We start from the raw sequence: 19,943 nt of genomic DNA, 5'->3' as shown, positions 1-19,943 counted from the left end.
ATTGGTGTCTTTAGCCATACATTCCTAAAACAACAAAAGGAAAATTTAAGTCCTATTAAAACACCATCTGTGTTATTTAGAAAGTCTACTAAAAATAAAAAAAAAATTAACAGACTCATTTGCTTGTTTAGTAGAAAGCATGTATCACGTCAGGCACCATTTTACAAACTGGAGAGACAATGAACAATGTAGATGGAGCCCCTGCTTCATAGATTATAAAATGAGTGAACAAACTGAACATCTCTGATGCAAAAACTGGAGGAGATTCAAAATGACCCTAAGTCCATAAAATTCACAGCAATGATATCATGTCATCAGTAAAAAAACTGCATGCCTAATTCCATGCACCATATCAGATCACCAAGGCCTAAGGCTGATCTTAAGTTCAAACTAAAACAACAGAAAACACACATCCACATGGACATTGAACAATGCTCTACTCAATGATAGCTTAGTCAAGGAAGAAATAAAGAAAGAAATTAAAGACTTTTTGGAATTATGAAAACGAGGACACATCAAACCAAAATTTATGGGGTACAATGAAAGCAGTACTAAGGAAAACTCATAGCTCTAAGTGCCTCCAAAAAGAAAATAGAGAGAACTTATACTAGCAGCTTGACAACACACCTGAAAGCTCTAGAAAAAGAAGAAAATGCACCCAAGAGAAGTAGACAGCAGGAAATAAACTCAGGGTGGAAAACAGCCAAATAGAAACAAAAAGAACTATAAAAAGAATCAACAAAAACAGGAGCTGGTTCTTTGAGAAAATCAACAAGATAGATAAACCCTTAGCCAGACTAACCTTAGAGCACAGAAGCACTACCCAAATTAATAAAATCAGAAATGAAAAGGGAGACATAACAACAGAAAATGTGGACATTCAAATATCATTAGATCCTACTACAAGAGCTTATATTCAACAAAATTGAAAAATCTGGGTGAAATGGACAATTTTCTAGACACATACCAGGTGCCAACGTTAAAACAGGATCAGATAAATAATCTAAATAGTCCCATAAATCCTGAAGAAATAAAAGCAGTTGTTAATATGTCTCCGAACAACAACAATAACAACAACAACAGCAGCAGCAGCAGCAGCAACAACAACAACAACAACAACAAAAAGCCCAGGACCAGATGGGTTTAGTGGGGAATTCTATCAGATCTTCAAAGAACAGTTAATACCGATACTCTTCAAACTATTCCACAAAATAGAAACACTACCCAATTCATTCTATGAAGCCACAATAATGCTTATACCTAAACCAAAGACCAAACAAGGAAAGAGAACTTCAGACCAATTTCTGTTATGAACATTGATGCAAAAATACTCAACAAAATTCTGGCCAAACAAATCCAAGAATGTATCAAAATGATAATCCACCACCATCAAGTAGGTTTCATCTTAGGGTTGCAGTGATGATTCAATATACAGAAATCCATCAATGTAATCCACTACACAAACAAACTCAAAGGAAAAAAAAAAACCACATGGTCATTTCATTAGATGCTGAAAAAGCTTTTGACAAAATTCAGCATCCCTTCATGATAAAAGTCTTGGAGATATCAGGAATTCAAGGCCCATACCTAAACATAGTGAAAGCAATAGACAGAAAACTGATAGCCAACATCAAACTAAATGGAGAGAAACTTGAAGTAATCCCACTAAAATCGGGGACCAAACAAGGCTGCCAACTCTCTCCCTGTCTATTCAATATAGTACTTGAAGTCCGAGCCAGAGCAATTAGACAACAAAAGGAGGTCAAAGGTATACAAATTGGAAAAAAAGAAGTCAAAATATCAGTACTTGCAGATCATATGATCATATACTTAAGTAACCCCAAAAATTTCACCAGAGAACTCCTAAAGCTGATAAACAACTTCAGCAAAGTGGCTGGATATAAAATTAACTCAAACAAATCAGTAGCCGTCCTCTACTCAAAGGATAAACAAGCTAAGAAAGTAATTAGGGAAATGACACCCTTCACAATAGTCACAAATAATATTACATACCTTGGTGTGACTCTAACCAAGAAAGTGAAAGATCTATATAACAAGAACTTCAAGCCTCTGAAGAAAGAAATTGAAGAAGATCTCAAAATAGAAAGATTTCCATGCTCACGGATTGGCAGGATTAAATATAGTAAAAATGGCCATCTTGCCAAAAGCAATCTACAGATTCAATGCAATCCCCATCAAAATTCCAAATCAATTCTTCAAAGAGCCAGAAAAAGGAATCTGCAAATTCACTTGGAATAACAACACCAACAAAAAAGGCTATCGAAAACTATTCTCCACAATAAAAGATCTCCTGGGGGAGCCACTATCCCTGACCCCAAGTTCTACTACAGAGCAAGAGTGATAAAAATCGTATGGTAATATTAATGAGACAGGGAGGAAGATCAAGGGAATAGAACTGAAAACCTAGAAATAAACCCACACACCTACAGTCACTTAATATTTGACAAAGAAGTTAAAAACATCCAGTGGAAAAAAAGATAGCCTTTTCAACAAATGGTGCTGGATCAACTGGAGGTCATCCTGTAGAAAAATGCAAATTGACCAGTTCTTATCTCCTTGTACAAAGCTCAAGTCCAAGTGGATTAAGGACCTCAACTTAAAACCAGATACACTGAAGCTTATAGGGGAGGAAGTGGAGCAAAGCCTTGAACACTTGGGCACAGGGGGAAATTCCTGAATAGGACGCCAATGGCTTATGCTCTAAGAACAAGAATTGACAAATGAGACCTCATAAAACAGCAAAGCTTCGCACTGTCAATAGGACAAAATGGCAACCAAGATTGGGAAAAGATCTTTACCAATCCTACATCCAATAGAGAGATAATAACCAAAATCTACAAAGAACGCAAGAATTTAGACTCCAGAAAGTCAAATAATCCTATTAAAAATGGGGTACAGAGCTAAACAGAGAATTCTCATCTGAGGAAACCCAAATGGCTCTGTAGCACCTAAAGAAATGTTTAACATCCTTAGTTATCAGGAAAATACAAATCAAAACAACCCTGAGATTCTACCTTGTGCCTTCCCCTCCCAGCCCTTAAGTGGGAATTTCAGACCTGTGTTAGCCATAATCCCACACACACACTTAAGGTGGAGTGCTCAGACAGTGAAGTTCATTGTTCCTCCAGATCTACAAATTCCTGAATTAAGCAGGTGACCCGCCCAACTGCCTGAGCAGTGGAGCCAACACCCACTGAGCAGTCAGACCAGTTATGAACAGACCTTGGAATTTGGAAGAGGGGTCTTATCTGAAACTTTAAATTCTGAGTCCTTCATTAAACCTTGGGACCTTGATCAGAGACTATTGTCTTGGCCTCCTTCTTCTCTCATCACCTTCCCATACATCCCCAGCTTCCCTTCCAGGTAACCCATTTGATGTAACTGTGGGCACTTACACCACCTCACACCAGTCAGAATGGCTAACACATGCTGAAGAGGATGTGGAGAAAGAGGAACACTTCTCCATTGCTGGTAGGATTGCAAGTTGGTAAAACCATTCTGGAAATCAGTCTGGTGGTTCCTCAGAAAATTAGACATAGTACTACTGAGGACCCAGATATACTACTCCTGGGCATACACCCAGAAGAGGCTCCAACATATAATAAGAACACATGCTCTACTATGTTCATAGCAGCCTTATCTATAATAGCCAAAAGCTGGGAAGAACCCAGATGTCCTTCAACAGGGGAATGGATACAGAAATTGGGGTATATATACATAATAGAGTACTATTCCGCTATTAAAAACAATGAATTCATGAAATTCTTAGGCAAATGGATGGAACTAGAAAGTGTCATCCTGAGTGATGTAACCCAATCACAAAAGAACACACATGGTATGCATTCACTGACAAGTAGATATCAGCCCAAAATCTCAAAATAAACAAATTACAATTCACAGACCACAGGAAGCTCAAGAAGAAAGACCAAAGTGGGGGAGCTTTAGTTCCTCTGAGGAAGTGAGCAAAATATTCACAGGAGCAATTCTAGAGACAAAGTGTGGAGAAGAGACTGAAGGAAAGGCCACCCAGAGACTGCCCTAACTGGGGATTCAGCCTATAAACAGTCACCAAACCCTGACACTATATGGATGACAAGAAAGAAGTGCATGCTGAAAGGAGCCTGTTATGGTTGTCTCCAGAAGGACCCTGCCAAAGTCTTACAGATATAGAGGCAGATGCTAGAAGCTACCCATTGGACTGAGCGTGGGGTCCCCAATGGAAGAGTTGGAGGGAGGACTGGAGGAGCTGAAGGGGTTTGCAGTCTCATGGGAAGAATAATGATGTTGGCCAACCAGACACCCCAGAGCTCCCAAGAACTAAGCCATCAACCAAGGAGTACACATGATTCCAGCCAAAAGTGTGGCAGAGGAATGCCTTGTCAGGCACAAGTGGGGGGAAAGATCCTTGGTCCTATTAAGGCTGAATAGATGCCCTACAATGGGGATAGCAAAGGGGCATATTCTTGGAGGAAGGGGGTAGGAGGATAGGTTTCCTCAGAGGGGGAAACTGAGAAAGGGTGTAACATTTGAAATGTAAATAAAGAATATATTCAATAAAAAAAGAAAACTACATGCCATGAAACTTTATTCTGCGTATACAATTTTTATATTATTGTATAAAATCCCCTTCAGGCTGTATGTAAAAAATGTGTATGGAATATAAATAAATCTTGTGTTTAGATGGGAGGTTTAGTTCTTTCCCCCAGGGATCTCATTATATGTATGCAAAAAATCTTCCAAAATCTGGAAAATATCAGAAATCTGAAACATGTCTGAGCCCCTAGGTATTCCTCACACACCACATTCACCTATGCCTGTGAAATGAGAGGAATCATGTTCTTCAGGTACTTGGAGATGAAGACAACTAAGCCCATCCTTGGCTTCCTCCCATGATTCTGGGATTTCCAAACAGCACACAAATAAGCCTCAAGATGTCCAATGGGATGGGTTTCATTGTGCTGGCAAACATCTCGGAAACGATGACTTACCTATTTTACCTGGTGTCCTTGAACTGACTCCTGATGGACCCTGGACAGAGTAGGCCTGCAGAGTAAACAAGTCAATTCCACTTCACTGGCACAAACGACCCTCCAGATTGAGACTAAAGCCATTTTTAAATGCTCCAAGTGGCTCCTGCCACATATGGCTTGGGTTACAGTGGAAACCACAAAAGATAAAAACAAAATTGCCAATGAATTAAGAAAGGAAAAGACCCTTTGCAGAAGAAGCTTGTCCCAAGATGTCGTTGGCTCACAGAAGGGGAACCATGCTAAGTCTAGAATGTCAAGGAGGCTGAAGCAAAGCACATAATTGCTTTGTTACCCTGGCCTTTGAAAACAAAGAGTTGTGGAGCACATATGGCATTCTATTGTATCTGTCTGGGGTGGGTTAGGGCCTCCCGGTGCCAACCTCTTAGAAGTAGGGACTTTCCCAGAAGTGTTTCTCAGCCTTTGCTCTTACTTCTTTAGAAAAGCCAGTCTAGCTCTCACACAATCCAAGTAAGCAAAGAGAAACTCAGGACCAAATACCACCTTCCACTGCAGGTACAACACAGCAAGTACTGTGCAGCAAGGACATGTGACATCCCAAGAGCTCAGGGCTCCCACTCTGCTTCCTCAAGAAAAGCCTTTGCAAACCTTGATGATAGTTGGACACTGAGATAAAGGAAAATGAGTGGTCTTTCTCCTGCCATTTAAAATAAGCATTCGATTGAAAAATAATCATTCTTTTTTGCCATTCATTCGATGACTGGGTAGTAGTGTGACAGAAGAGCAGGGAACAGCTGCCAGAGAAGAGAGAAGTGCTTTCAGTCAAAGACAGCGCCTGTCACTAACTGACTTGTAATGAGTATAGTTAAAAAAGAAGCCTTTAGACATATACAAATAGCTTAATCTGGAAACCTACTACACCCAAGGCTGCACCTGATAGCCAGAACCCAGTGACATCCATCACCTGCTCAAGAAAACCAGACACAGTCCTAGAACCCCATGATGCCCACTGGACAGTCAAGCAGACACCAAGAGCAACGTTCTGCTCCTGCACATCTGAAGAGATGCCACCTTGATCTGCCCTGTGGGTAGAGAGTCTCCCCCAGGATCCTAATCCTCAAATCAGAGACTTGTTGAGGATGTCCTGGTAATGCCTGTATTTTGATATTAATTCCACTTTGCCAGGAGGGGCTATCTGGAACAAGGAAGGAGTCAGGTCCTCAAGTGACTTCTTGTGAACCTTCTCCTGAATAAATAAAGGGACCAATCACTAGGTGAGGAGGCAGGACTTCCAGGTGAGAAGGAGAAAGAGAGAAAGCAGGAAAGAGTTAGGGGCTTTGGGACAGGGAAAGTGAAAGGACAAGATGTAGCTGCTAGTGTCTCTCAGTTTATATGGTGAATATGCTAGGATTCACCAGTGGAGAATTTAGATTTAATATGGTTTACTAGATCAGGATCCTCGTTGCTGCACCCAGAGATTGAGTTACCATTGTTTCTGAACTTTGTGTGGCATTTTCCTTCATGCCACAACTCCATGCCCTCATGGTTCAACTGGGTTCAAGAGAGAAAGGTACAGCGGCAAAGCATGTGTTTGCCAGTTGTGCACCACAAAGGCCATGAGCGTTTTGAAGCATGGGACTGGCGAGGTAGCAACCAGTCAGTGGGAACTTAGCAAGCTCTCTGAAGAGATTTTGAAGCTCTGAGTCAGAGTCTGCCAAGATTAGAACACCCCGCTGGTGCCATGTGACCCACTGGTACTTGGTGTAGCAAAGGATATAAACGTTCTTTTATTTATTTATTTTCTATATTCTTTGTTTACATTCCAAATGATTTTCCCTTTCCCGGTTCCCGCTTCCCCATAAGTCCCATAAGCCCTCTTCTGTCTGCCTGTTCCCCAATCAACCCCCTCCCACTTCTCTGTCCCCATAATCCCTCACAGTGCTGCATCAAGCCTTTTCATGACCAGGGCTCTTTCCTTCCTTCTTCTTGGGAATGATTTGATATGTGAGTTGTGTTTTGGGTATTCAGAGCTTCTGGGCTAATATCCACTTATCAGTGACTGCATTCCATGAGTGTTCTTTTGTGAATGAGTTACCTCACTTAGGAAGATGTTTTCCAGTTCCAACCATTTGCCTAAGAATTTCATGAATTCATTGTTTTTAATTGCTGAGTAGTATTCCATTGTGTAAATATACCACATTTTCTGTATCCATTCCTCCACTGAGGGACATCTGGGTTCTTTCCAGCTTCTGGCTATTATAAATAATGCTGCTATGAACATAGTGGAGCATGTATCCTTATTATATGCTGGGGAATCCTCTGGGTATATGCCCAGGAGTGGTATAGCAGGGTCCTCAGGAAGTGTCATGCCCAGTTTTCTGAGGAACTGCCAGAGAGATTTCCAGAGTGGATGTACCAACTTGCATTGCCACCAGCAGTGGAGGAGTGTTCTTCTTTCTCCACATCCTCGCCAACACCTGCTGTCTCCTGAGTTTTTAATCTTAGCTATTCTGACTGGTATAAAGTGAAATCTCAGGGTTGTTTTGATTTTCATTTCCCTATTGACTAATGATACTGAACATTTCTTAAGGTACTTCTAAACCATTCGAAATTCTTCAAGTGAAAATTCTTTGTTTATCTCTGTACCCCATTTTTAATAGGGTTATTTGGTTCTCTGGAGTCTAACTTCTTGAGTTCTTTGTATATATTGGATATTAGCCTTCTATCAGATGTAGGCTTGGTGGAGATCTTTTCCCAATTTGTTGGTTGCCGTTTTGTCCTTTTGACAGTGTCCTTTGCCTTACAGAAACTTTGTAATTTTATGAGGTCCCATTTGTCAGTTCTTGATCTTAGAGCATAAGCTATTGGTGTTCTGTTTAGAAACCTTTCCCCTGTGCCCATGTCCTCAAGGGCCTTCCCCAATTTCTTTTCTATTAGTTTCAGTGTATCTGGTTTTATGTGGAGGTCCTTGATCCACTTGGAGTTGAGCTTAGTACAAGGAGATAAGAATAGATCAATTCAAATTCTTCTGCATGCTGACTTCCAATTGAACCAGCACCATTTGTTGAAAAGGCTATCTTTTTTCTACCACTGAATGTTTTTAGCTCCTTTGTCAAAGATCAAGTGACCATAGGTGTGTGGGTTCATTTAGTATATTTAAGTGACCCAAAAACTCCACCAGAGAACTTTTACATCTGATAAACAACTTCAGCAAAGTGGCTTGTTATAAAATCAACTTAAATCTGTAGCCTTCCTATACTCAAAGGAGAAGCAGGCTGAGAAAGAAATTAGAGAAATGACACCCTTCACAATAGCCACAAACAATATAAAGTATCTTGGTGTGACTCTAACCAGACAAGTGAAAGATCTGTATGACAAGAACTTCAGGTCTCTGAAGAAGGAAATCGAAGAAGACCTCAGAAAATGGAAAAATCTTCCATGCTCGTGGATTGGCAGGATTAAGATAGTAAAAATGGCCATCTTACCAAAGGCAATCTACAGATTCAACGCAATCCCCATCAAAATACCAACTCAGTTCTTCATAGAGTTAGAAAAAGCAATTCTCAAATTCATCTGGAATAACAAAAAACCCAGGATAGCTAAAACTGCTCTCAACAGTAAAAAGAACTTCTGGGGGAATCAGTATCCCGGACCTCAAGCAGTACCACAGAGCAATAGTGTTAAAAACTGCATGGTATTGGTACAGTGACAGGCTGGTAGATCAATAAACAGTTTTTATTTTTTTAAATATTTCCCACAGAGACTTTTGTTAGAGACTGAACCTGACCTTCAGCTAAGATATGTTGCACAGGTGAGCAGCTTTGGGGAGGCAGGCTTAGGACCATAGTCAGGAATTTTAGAGTGTGAGCATTCTGTGATGACCCTCAGCATAAGAAAATATAACTTCTGTTATACTAAGTACATGTATCTACCTTCTTATTCATTACATTGCTTCTGCCTCCGGCCTTTGGCAGCAGCTCCTTTGAGCCACACTCAGCCACAACTCCTTAACTCAACAATTATACTTCACTGTCTTCTGCCTCTTCCCTCTCATCTCTAAGGAGTGCTAACTCTCCTGACATATGAGGACCAATACATATAGGTACAGCTGTCCCCAGAGCTCCAAACCCTAGCCTAAAGGACAATACATGCTAGCAAGCCATTCAGACCAGACACCATTGCTACATACCCTGGGTGCCTGGGTGTCTGGAGTAGGAAAGCCATAGCCAGACCCATACAAACTCTAGACCTAGCCAGGGGGCATTAGGAGAGTTGAGGCTGGAGAATCATGAATGTGGGGAGCCTGGCTTACATGGTGTGATTGCTTCTCAATGCAACAACAAAAATGGGTCTACCCACGCCAAAAATCCACAATTACAGCAAGGAAATCCCATGCATTCAAGTGTCCTTTGTTTTGTCCTACAGAAGCTGCCATCCTACATAAAAAATACCTAACCTTTGGGTGATTTTTGCATTTTAGCACCAAGGTGTTGGTGACAATTTCAATAAGAATGTCATAAAGAGGTAGGATGTTTGTTTAATTTCTTTTTTTCCCTGGCTAAAGTCAAATGCTAGTATTTACCAAGAAGCCATTTTTTATTCCTTTAGAAGGCTTCAGGTTCTAACTGTAGGTCATAGACATGCCTACAAGGAGACCCAAACTGCCTGAGCCCTTTCTTCCTGCAGGCGGTCCCTCACTGTCCTTCAAAGACTTTTCTTTCCTTCCCACTAGTTTGTATATTTACCTGTGCTTTGAGAGTACAGAAGGGAAGAAAACAAAGCCAGATTACCAGGAAATTAAGATCAATCAGAATTGAAAGGGGCCCTGTGATCCCTTGATTATGAATAGGAGAAAAACAAGCAAGCTCAATGCATACCTGCTCTGAGCTTTAAATGCACAAAGCGTGTTTGCTTCTCAGTAATTAGATTTCTATGCTGGTTTTCCCAGGTCATTGAGACATACCCAGATGACCTGCAGTAACCTCAGAGTGACCCAGCAGTTTCCTTCCCAGGGTCAAGAACAGGTGTTTGTGTAACAGGGAAGAAAACCTAAGGCCACAGCAGAAACCTGCAAATGCTTATTAGTCTTCTTATCTATTATATGGGTACCAGATTATTGCCCCAAATGTGTAAAAATAATCCAGTCAGAGCTTCAGACTATCATAAGGATTCAGATGTGAATGTAACTGGCTCTCTATGGACCTTGATTATGGAAAATAAAGATGTTCTCCATGATTGCTGGGAACCATGAGAATAATACAAAGGCAAACACACTGCTTTGGGTGCCTCACCTCTCACCTTGCTCTTGCTCAGCAGTGCCTACATCTAGAGCTCTTCTAAGGTGGCTGGACACTGGGAGATAAAACAGAACGATCTGAGAGCAGTCAGCAGGTAGCCATTTAGCACTTAAGACTGATTGACTGGGCCACGAGAATGGGTTGAGCCTAAAGAATAACTGCTCATACGTGGACTCTGGTAATCACAAGTAAGCCCCATTGACATAATAGCTATTATGGCCTAAGCAAACCTCATCTAATCAACATCTATACCAACTCCTGGACAGTAGCTAGAGAAGCCATCAGAAAGATGTGATCAGGGTCGATCACTGGTCATGTACCCAAGTCACACGCAGCCAAGTGTTCCATGAGAGGATTCTAAGAGCTAAACAAAGCCAAGGACTTTTGATAAAAAGGTGAGAACAGCCTCCATGTGAGTCTTTGGGGCTTAACAGTGACCAGGAAATTCAGCAGGTTTGCCCAGTCTGTCCACTCAAATACAACAGAGATATTCTGCTACAAGTTAGACTACTAGGTCATGGTTGTTTACCTTTAAACCTTATGATACTGTCAGCCAGAAGTTAGCAAGAATTAGAACCAGGGGACCTCTCTGCCACCCCATCCACTGAGAAACCCCAAAACCTGGGAGAGGAAGGGTATTATAGTTTACTTTATGATGACTGGAGATTTAAACAGATTCTTAAAGAAGCAATGTTCCTTGTTTTTATTTGAATTTTGAGACAGATTGTCCTCATTCAATACAGGCTGGCCTTAAATTCACTATGCAGCAGGTGTGACACTATTCCTGAAAAGAGGTTGAGTTATAAACATCAAGCATCTTTCCTTTGACTCAAATCAGTTAAGTAGAACCTTTCTCCATGTGGAATGATGGTACCTGGGGATTAAATTGTTCTATTTAAATATCGTAAACTACCCAGGGTATAGCTTTATCTCCTGAGGCAGCAGTTGTACTAATAAAGATGTAAGCCCAGCCCCAGCCACTCTGCCATTGGAGCTTCACTTGTCCCCTGCTGCTCCCAACTCCCAGCACTCCGGAGTGATTTCACTCGGAAAAGGGATCACTGGACTCTGTTTGTTAGAACAGATTGTCCTGGGGTAGAACCAGTCTGGTTCATGTGGCAAGCCTTTCCCTTATGAGCGTGAACTCTGGATACACAGAGATGAAAAGAGGCAAGGGAAGAGTATGTGTGCATGACTCCTCGGAGAAACTAGCCTGCCATCCTCAGCCTTGGGCCTCCAGCCTCCTACTGTGAAGCAACACGTTCTTCTTTGGCACCAGTTTGTATGTAATGTTTTATCATAGCACCCTAAACAGACTCATACCTGCCCTGTGGGCAAGCACAGATTTAGCCTAACTGCCCTGCATCAAGATGAGATGCTCACTTCTGGAAAACCTCTACATGAGAAATACCTTACCAGGCATCAGGGGGAGACTCTTAATCCAGAGAACACTGGTTTCAGCATTAATATCAAAACAGTGACCCTTAGATGCTATTATTCATTTCAGACACTTAAAGGTCAGTTCACTTGAGGCACATCCAAGGTCTGATAATATTATGTTTGAATATTTGAACTTTTGAGGTACTTTCCACTAACAAGGTATCTTAAAATTTTAAAAGATAAACAACAATAGCATCTTGTCAGGGTTGGTCTTTCAAGATCAAGATTTTTATTTTTTATCAACTTAAAAGAGTTTAGACAGTTGACCAATGACCCACTAGTTTCTGCTAACAGAACCTTAAGTCAAACAGATTTGGCAGGAAACCATTGAACTATAACTTCTAACTATATAAAAGTAGTTTCAAGAATAGAATGAGCCTCTAAGAAAATGTCCAAAGGAAAGACAAGCTACTCCACCTCTGGGCTTTATATCTGTGGTTGTTTTCAGTTTCAGAAAAAAAAAATGCAGAAATTTAGGCCAGCAAGGTTTGCTTTATTTTTCCAAAAGAAAGTTATGCTTCATACCATGTTAAGTTCAAGCACCACAGAACTCAGGGGTGGATGAAAATCTCAAATAAATGAGATTCTTTTTTATATAAAAGACAAAAAGCACAGATGTACAAGCATAAAATGTCAGAGGTTTAAGGAAATGAATCCTGAAAATGTGCTTCCTTCCTTATTAAAGAAAGAACATTTTTAAAACGATGTTTTGGGGCTTAGACCTGAAAGTAGATGATTCTGAGTGAGAGACACAGGCTGATTCAACCTGCTCGGGCTGGGCCGATTGAGTGCTCTCTACTGAAAGCAGATTTGAACTTGACTGTGTGTTGAGCACAGAAGCTGCTCTACTGGCACTCTGACATCCTCATAGACTTCTTCAAGCCCTGCCTGAGAGAGGAACATGGAAAGGGCACCATAACTCTGTCTCCATGTAACAAAGTATTTGTGGTATCACTGTGGCACTTTAAACCAACAACACTGAGACTTATGTGTAAGAGGGGTCTGGAGTCTAGAATAAGTGTCATGGGGTTCTGTATTGAAGAGAAAAGAGAAAAGGACATTTGCAATATAGTTTCCTCCTTTACTGCGTGAGATTGACAATTGACTGTATTTAGAACCACAATGCCTATATTAATCAGCTCTCTGCTACAATAACAAAGTAACTGCTATAATCATGTTAAAAAAGGGAAAAGTTTGTTTTATGATCAGTTGGCCCTGTTCTTTCAGGCCTGTGGTGAGCAGAATTTGTTGTGGAGAAAAACCACTCATAAAATCATAAGCCAGGAAGCAAAGAAGGAGAATAAAAGCTCAGGGTCTTACAATCCACTTCCACAGCATCCCTACAATGACCTAATAACTTTCCATGGCCTCCATCACTTAAGGCTGCCATAAAGTCCCATAGCCTCTCCTATAGATCAAGCCTCTTCCCCCTGAAATTTTACAGAACATTCAAGATCCAGTGTGTTGTCCATGTATTTACCACATGCTACTTCAGTTCTAACTACTAACCAAAGTCTTCATAAAGACTGAACTCAAAGAGCTGTGTTAGCTTTCATTAGCTGATGACTGGTGGGAATCTCCTCCAGTTGGGAGCAAAAGGAGAGAGGTTAGCAGTCACCATTAAGAAGAGAAATCAAGATGCATGATATCTGACAGCAGTGACCCCACACATACACACAAGATCAAGGGTCAGGTTGGACAGTGGTGTCATCCACAGTAAACAGGGTGGTGGGCTCAGCCACTCTAAACTACATAAAAGCAGAGGAAAGAAGAAGATAAAAAAGAAGATGAAGAAGAAGAAGGAGGAGGAGGAGGAAGAGGAGGGGGAGGAGGAGGAGGACGAGGAGGAGGAGGAGGAGGAGGAGGAGGAGGAGAAGGAGAAGGAAGGAGAAGGAAGAAGAGATGAGGAGGGCGAGGAGGAGGAGAAGGAGGAGGAGGAGGACGAGGAGGAGGAGGAGGAGAAGGAGAAGGAGGAGGACGAGGAGGAGGAGGAGGAGGAAGAGGAGGAGGATGAAAAGGAGGAGGGAAGGAGGAAGAAGAAGAATGACACTTAGGAAAAGCAACACTTGGTGAATTAGTTACTTGCTTCATTGCTATGACAAAATACTTGAAGAAAGAACTTTTAAAAAGCATTTACTTTGGCTTACAGTTTTGGGGAGATAGAGACTGCAGTATCACGGAAGGTAGAGAAGGAACAAGAGGCAGCTGATGGCATTGAAGTACAGTAAGGAAGTAGAGAGCGATGTATGCTTATACCTATTTCTCACTATCTCTGCCTTATGTAGTCCAAGACCCCAGTCTATGGAGCCATGCATTTAGGTGAGTCTTCCCACTGTAGTTATCTTAATCTACATTGCCTCCCACAAATATGCCCAGAGTTTTGATTCCATGGTGATTCTAAATCCCATCAAGTTGACAATCGTGCAGGGCAGTGGTGGCACATGCCTTTAATCCCAGCACTTGGGAGGCAGAGGCAGGTGGATTTCTGAGTTCGAGGACAGCCTGGTGTACAGAGTGAGTTCCAGGACAGCCAGGGCTACACAGAGAAACCCTGTCTCAGAAAAAAACAAAGTTAACAATCATGATTAACCACCCCACTTGGCTAACAGTAAACTTATTAAAGTAATAAGCTGTTTAGTTGCTGCAAAGATAAATAAAATACAAATATATAGCTTCATGCATAACTTAAACCCCTGGCTCATAAATCCTGGATATAATGGTGCTGATGAGCTTGGTCACACTCTGTCTATGGACACTCCTGAGGACAGCACTCCACGTCCATCAACACGGCCAGAATCAGCAGGTCTAGGAAGTCTGCCCCAGGAAGCCAATCAAAGAACAACATTTCCAAGACGATGAACCAGGAACTGAAAAGATGAATCAGTTGGTAATGTGCTTTCTGTCCAAAGATTAAGACCTGAGTGTGGGTCCCCAGCATCCACTTAATAAAGGAGGAAAAGCCGCATGTGGCTCACACCCGTGATCCTAGCACAGGTACGAATAGGAGGATCCCTGGAGCTTGACGGCCAACTAGTCTCACTGAATCAATGAGCTCCACATTTGAGACTTTGACTCAAAACCTAAGATGGGGGATAATACAAATACACTGATGGTCAATCTCTGAGACACACACAAACACACACACACACACACACACACACACACAGAGAGACTGTATGGACATGAACATGTACACATACTATGTATACCTTCATGTATCAAGGAAATAGTCAAATACATTATGTGCATCCAACAGTGAACTACCATGCAATAAAGCCATTGGATAGGAAGACCATACATCAACTTTTAAAACGTTTGGCTTCAGTGCGTAACGAGAAAAGGAAAGTCTGTGACATTAGCATGTAATCAAGAATGCATATTATATAAGCCGTGGAAACAAGTATAGGAATCAATCATCACAGTGGAATTTCATGGGATCTAAAACTGTTCCTTGTTCTTATGCTTGTGCAATAAATGAAACTCAAGAATAATAAAAACGAGTGGTTTCAAATATAAAATTAGACTTCTGATAAACAATTATTCAAGAAAAGTAAAATCTGCTTCTTCTTCTTTTTCTGGAAAACGCCAAATGGGGGATGACGCAGGTGCAGCGGGAGGGCCCGGAGGACCTGGGGGCCCAGGATTAGGAGGCCGCGGTGACTTCTGCGGTGGATTTGGTAGCGGTCTTAGGGGCAGGGGCCATGGGCGAGGCTGTGGCCATGGTTGAGGCCTCGGGACTCATGGAGGTAAAGCTGAAGACAGGAGTGGATCCCCGCCACCAAGCTGGGCGGCCTGGTTAAGGACATGAAGATCAAGTCCTTGGAGGAGATCTACCTGTTCTCCCTGCCCATTAAGGAGTCTGAGATCATTGACTTTTTCCTGGGCACATCCCTAAAGGATGAGGTTCTGAAAATCATGACAGTGCAGAAGCAGACTCGGGCTGGCCAGAGGACCAGGTTCAAGGCATTCGTCGCTATTGGGGACTACAATGGTCACGTTGGTCTTGGTGTTAAAGGCTCCAAGAAGATTGTCACTGCCATCCGAGAGGCTATCATCTTGGCCAAGCTCTCCATCGTCCCTGTGCGGAGAGGCTACTGGGGAAACAAGATTGGCAAGCCCCACACGGTTCAGTGCAAGGTGACAGGCCGCTGTGGCTCTGTGCTGAGGCATCTCATCCCTGCCCCCAGAGGCACTGGCATTGTCTCTGCTCCTGTGCCCAAGAAGCTCCTGATGATGCCCGGTGTAGATGACTGCTACACGTCAGCCAGGGGCTGCACTGCCACCCTGGGCAACTTCGCCAAGGCCACCTTTGATGCCATCTCCAAGACCTACAGCTACCTGACCCCCCACCTCTGGAAAGAGACTGTGTTCACCGAGTCTCCTTATCAGGAATTCACTGATCATCTTGTGAAAACCCACACCAGAGTCTCTGATCAGAGGACCCAGGCTCTAGTTGTGGCTACCACATAGGGGTTTTTATACAAGAAAAATAAATTAATTAAGTCTGCTAAAAAAGAAAAAGAAAAGAAAAGAAAAGTAAAATCTTAGCCATCTATGAAGTGAACATTATCTACCCATTATCTTGTTTTTCCTGAAATATCTTTAACAAAATGCTTGTTAAAGAAACAATGGGGGCTAGAGAGATGACTCAGTCATTAAAAGTCTATATTGCTCTTCCAGAGAACTCAAATTTAGTTCCCAAAATCCACAAACTTCTACTCACAACTGTCTGTAATGCTAACTCCAGAAGACCTGATACCTTCTTCAGGCTAACATTCATATGTACATATCCACAGACAAATACACATAATTTAAAGGTAAAGGACTTATGCACACCTTTAGTCTCAGCACCTTGGGATACAGAGGCAGGTGGATTGCTGTGAATTCAAGGCTGATCTGGTCTACATAGTCAGTTCCAGGACAGCCAGGGCTATGTAGAGATGCCAAAAACAAAGTGCAAAACAATAACAAAAACAAAGACAAAATAAACAAAAATAAAAACCTTAAATGAAGGATCTATGATCATAAAATAACCAAATGAACAAGTTTTTAAGTGTATGGAAAACAGACAAGCTTCCTTTAATACTTCAAACTGTCTCTTCATTTAGATTGAGTGTCCCCATCTGTGCCAATGCTCTATTTCCATAATGCAAAAATAAGAATTTACAAATGATAAGTGGAAAACAGGAAGCTAGGAAATGTAGGTCAATTTAAAGACATTCACCCAAAGGGGCCTGCCCTCAATGTTTCCACTGCCACTGATTAAGAGAATTAAGTGAATACATTGCCATCCTATTGCCTCGGAGGCTCTGCTCTGACCTGTTCCTGGTCCTGTAAGCTAGTAGCCTAGAGCTCTTCCTAGCTCTCCTCTCAGAGCCCACAGCTCATGTCCTAGATGTCCAAGGCACTAGTGTCTTTCATTCTGTGCTGTGATACGAATCACTCCCACTCATCTGAGGGGCCCTGTTGTGAAAATGTCAAGTACATTAACCATTAGGGCCATCTCAAAGGGAGGAAATCCAGCTAAAACCATTATCTGAGTCAACTAGTAAATAGTACCGAATGTCAAAAAGCTGCACATTCTAAGCAGGTTCTGTGTCCCTTTAGGCTCTGCTATCTGAAGAGCAGAGACACAACAGGTGACTTTGTTCACTTAACATCTCCCATTTAGACACAGACATCTGCGGAGGTAATCCCTGAAAAGGGGGTCACATAATATTCAATTATATATTTGGTTGAATTTCTCAGACCTGATTATAGCCCCTGGAGAGGGTTTACATTTGTCTTGCAGCCCCTGGTAGAGACTATATAAATGTATTAAGCAGGTACTGTATTCCTTCTTTTACTAATCCAACTAAAGATGTATTTTTATTGCCATAATCATGGTTTTTTTAAGGCAGTAACTGCTATAACTCAAGCTGACTTTGAACTCACTACGTAGTAGAAGATCACCTTGAACCCCTTGATCTTCCTGCCTCTACTTCCAAAGTACTAGAATTCCAGGTGTGTGGCAGCACACCTGTCTCAGCCAAGGTTTTCTGGACACCTCTTGTGTGACAGGTACTGCCCTAGAAGCTGTGTACATGTGGTAAACAACTGAGAAAATGTTCTACTCTCCTTGGTGGTAATTTTAACACAGGACCCACAGGCGGGCAATAAGGATAATTCTGCAGCAGACCCTTATAGAAGATAAATACTGTCGAGGAAAAGGAGGTGGTGAAGGATGAGGTACACGGGTCTCCATTTTAAACAAGCAATCACCAAATGAATAAATGCATGAGCAGAATATTTCTGTTAGGGATGGTGCCCCACAGCAAGGATGGCCTTGCTACCTCTGAGGAGTGGGGGAGTCTGGGTACCACCCACCACTTAATCACTAAGCTATCAAAGTTAAGGAATTCACATACTCAAAAGGAAGAGAACAATGTGTTTATAGGAAGCTGACCTCCTCTGGAACACTGCTTTGTGAGATGATAAGCAGAGATCCTAAAATTTACATGTTAATGAAACCCACTGTTCATAAAAGGAAAAACATATTACAGAGAACACATTCACAGTTCATCAGAAGCTGGGTCTCACTTACTCCTCTCTGATATTAACACCTTTGTACAATCAAATTCTCAACTATATCCTTCTAATCCTCAAGACTCAGGACAGAGAACTGCTCCTTTAAAAATTTGCTTTCTCACGAGAAGATGTTCTGCTGAGGGAGTGAACCAAATGAAATTCAGTTGCCATGACAGGCAGCCCCACTGCCTAAGGGGACATCTCTACAGCTGAGCCTCACTCAGGAGCATCAGGATAAAGGACTGTTCATCATGACCAAACTTTACTAAAATCCACATTTAGGGGACTTTTTTTTTTTAAACAAAGATAGTAGAATAAGTTTGCATTGTACAAGTCCAATCTGTTCAAGAAATCCTAACTGTTCTAAACTAAATTCAGTTATGAGGACAGGAGGGATGGAGATAGAAATTAACACTGAGAGAGGACATCACAGACTAACATGGAGGGGTGTGTGGTTTGAAGCCCATTTATGTTCTTAGTCCTTGGACTTTAGAGTTAGCATTCATAATATTACATTTATGCATATCTATGCATTAAACATTTCTGATGCCTTATTCCTTAAGCCTGAAGGTTTGCAGGTCAGGTTTTTTGTTTTTTTTTTAATAACAAATGCCCCAAATGCCAATTCTTTCATTGTGTTCTGCTTGTCACTTTGTTTCTAAATTAGCCCTTCTCTGATAAGATTCAATCAGCAATAGAATTTCCATGAGAATTCAGCAGCATTGGCCCATAGGGTAGGTTCTGATGGAAAACTAGCCTGCAATCCAGGTGCCCTGTGGATTTCACACCTTCCAAGAATCAGGGTAGTCCAGATCAGACCCTGATCCCTACCCCATTCCTCCCTCCAAAACCCTCTAGAAACACGGGACACTTACTGGATGTCGGAGTCTGCAGAGCCAGTTCTTCCAGAGCAGGGCTTGGAACTGGCGTCCAGCCTGCCCCATGCCGGCTGCTCCTGTGCCTCAGTTCAGGAAGTCAGTTTGCAGGGTCACTGCTAATATACCAGCCTTCAGCAGAAGCATGTGGCTGATTAGCCAATTCTAACAAAAGTGGGTGATGCAAGACAGATTATTGGTGACTTGAATAAGGCAAGCATCAAATGTCCCCTGGTGCTCTGCCTCTGCTAAGAAATCTTAGCTTTTCACCACTTGTGTGGTGTTAGGGAGGGTTGGGCTCTAAGAGACTGCCCTCCCCTGGACAGAAAGAGGGAGCACGCCCATTATTTTTCCCAGACCCCACACAAAGGCACGTGCAGGAGAGAGAAGGGCCACGTTTTCCACTGACCTCCCTGATGTAAGTAAGTAAATTGTGGAACTCTGTTTTTCTCCTCTTTCCTACATTGTCAAGTATCATATTAATTTACCAAGATATTTACATTTTGGTAGTCCCACAGCAGACACTTGAGAAACAAAAAGGTTGGGGGGCTGACTGTAGCTCAGTTTGCTACCATACCCAACTGCATTCTCTGTCCTTAACCCCTCTCTACTGGGAGGGCTAGGATAAAATGTTCAGAGCTCAGGCAAAGAGCAAGCTACTCACAGAAAGACGGTACAAGCACAGCAAGCCTGAGGCTACTCCTGAGCCCCATATGATCCCTTCCCCCCCAAGTGTTCCTAGCGGTTTCTCCTCT

At 42.0% G+C, this 19,943-nt stretch overlaps 1 protein-coding gene and 1 pseudogene across 1 annotated transcript in view; one reads left to right on the top strand and one right to left on the bottom strand.

Moving 5' to 3' along the window:
* The window catches only part of Abca13 (ATP binding cassette subfamily A member 13), a 450,643-nt gene extending 431,338 nt beyond the window's left edge, over positions 1-19,305 (bottom strand). Inside the window, exon 1 of the mRNA XM_052199718.1 lies at positions 19,189-19,305. Coding sequence (XP_052055678.1) covers positions 19,189-19,257 — 69 coding nt within the window. The 5' untranslated portion in view covers positions 19,258-19,305. The remainder of the gene's footprint in view (positions 1-19,188) is intronic.
* Positions 15,331-16,216, top strand: LOC127696354 (40S ribosomal protein S2-like; annotated as a pseudogene).
* Positions 19,306-19,943: the final 638 nt, after the last annotated feature.

Source organism: Apodemus sylvaticus, chromosome 11 (assembly GCF_947179515.1).
Source record: "Apodemus sylvaticus chromosome 11, mApoSyl1.1, whole genome shotgun sequence".
Taxonomy (NCBI): Eukaryota; Metazoa; Chordata; class Mammalia; order Rodentia; family Muridae; genus Apodemus; species Apodemus sylvaticus.
Note: the sequence above shows the minus strand (reverse complement) of the source record. Positions and strands in the feature narration are given on the sequence as shown.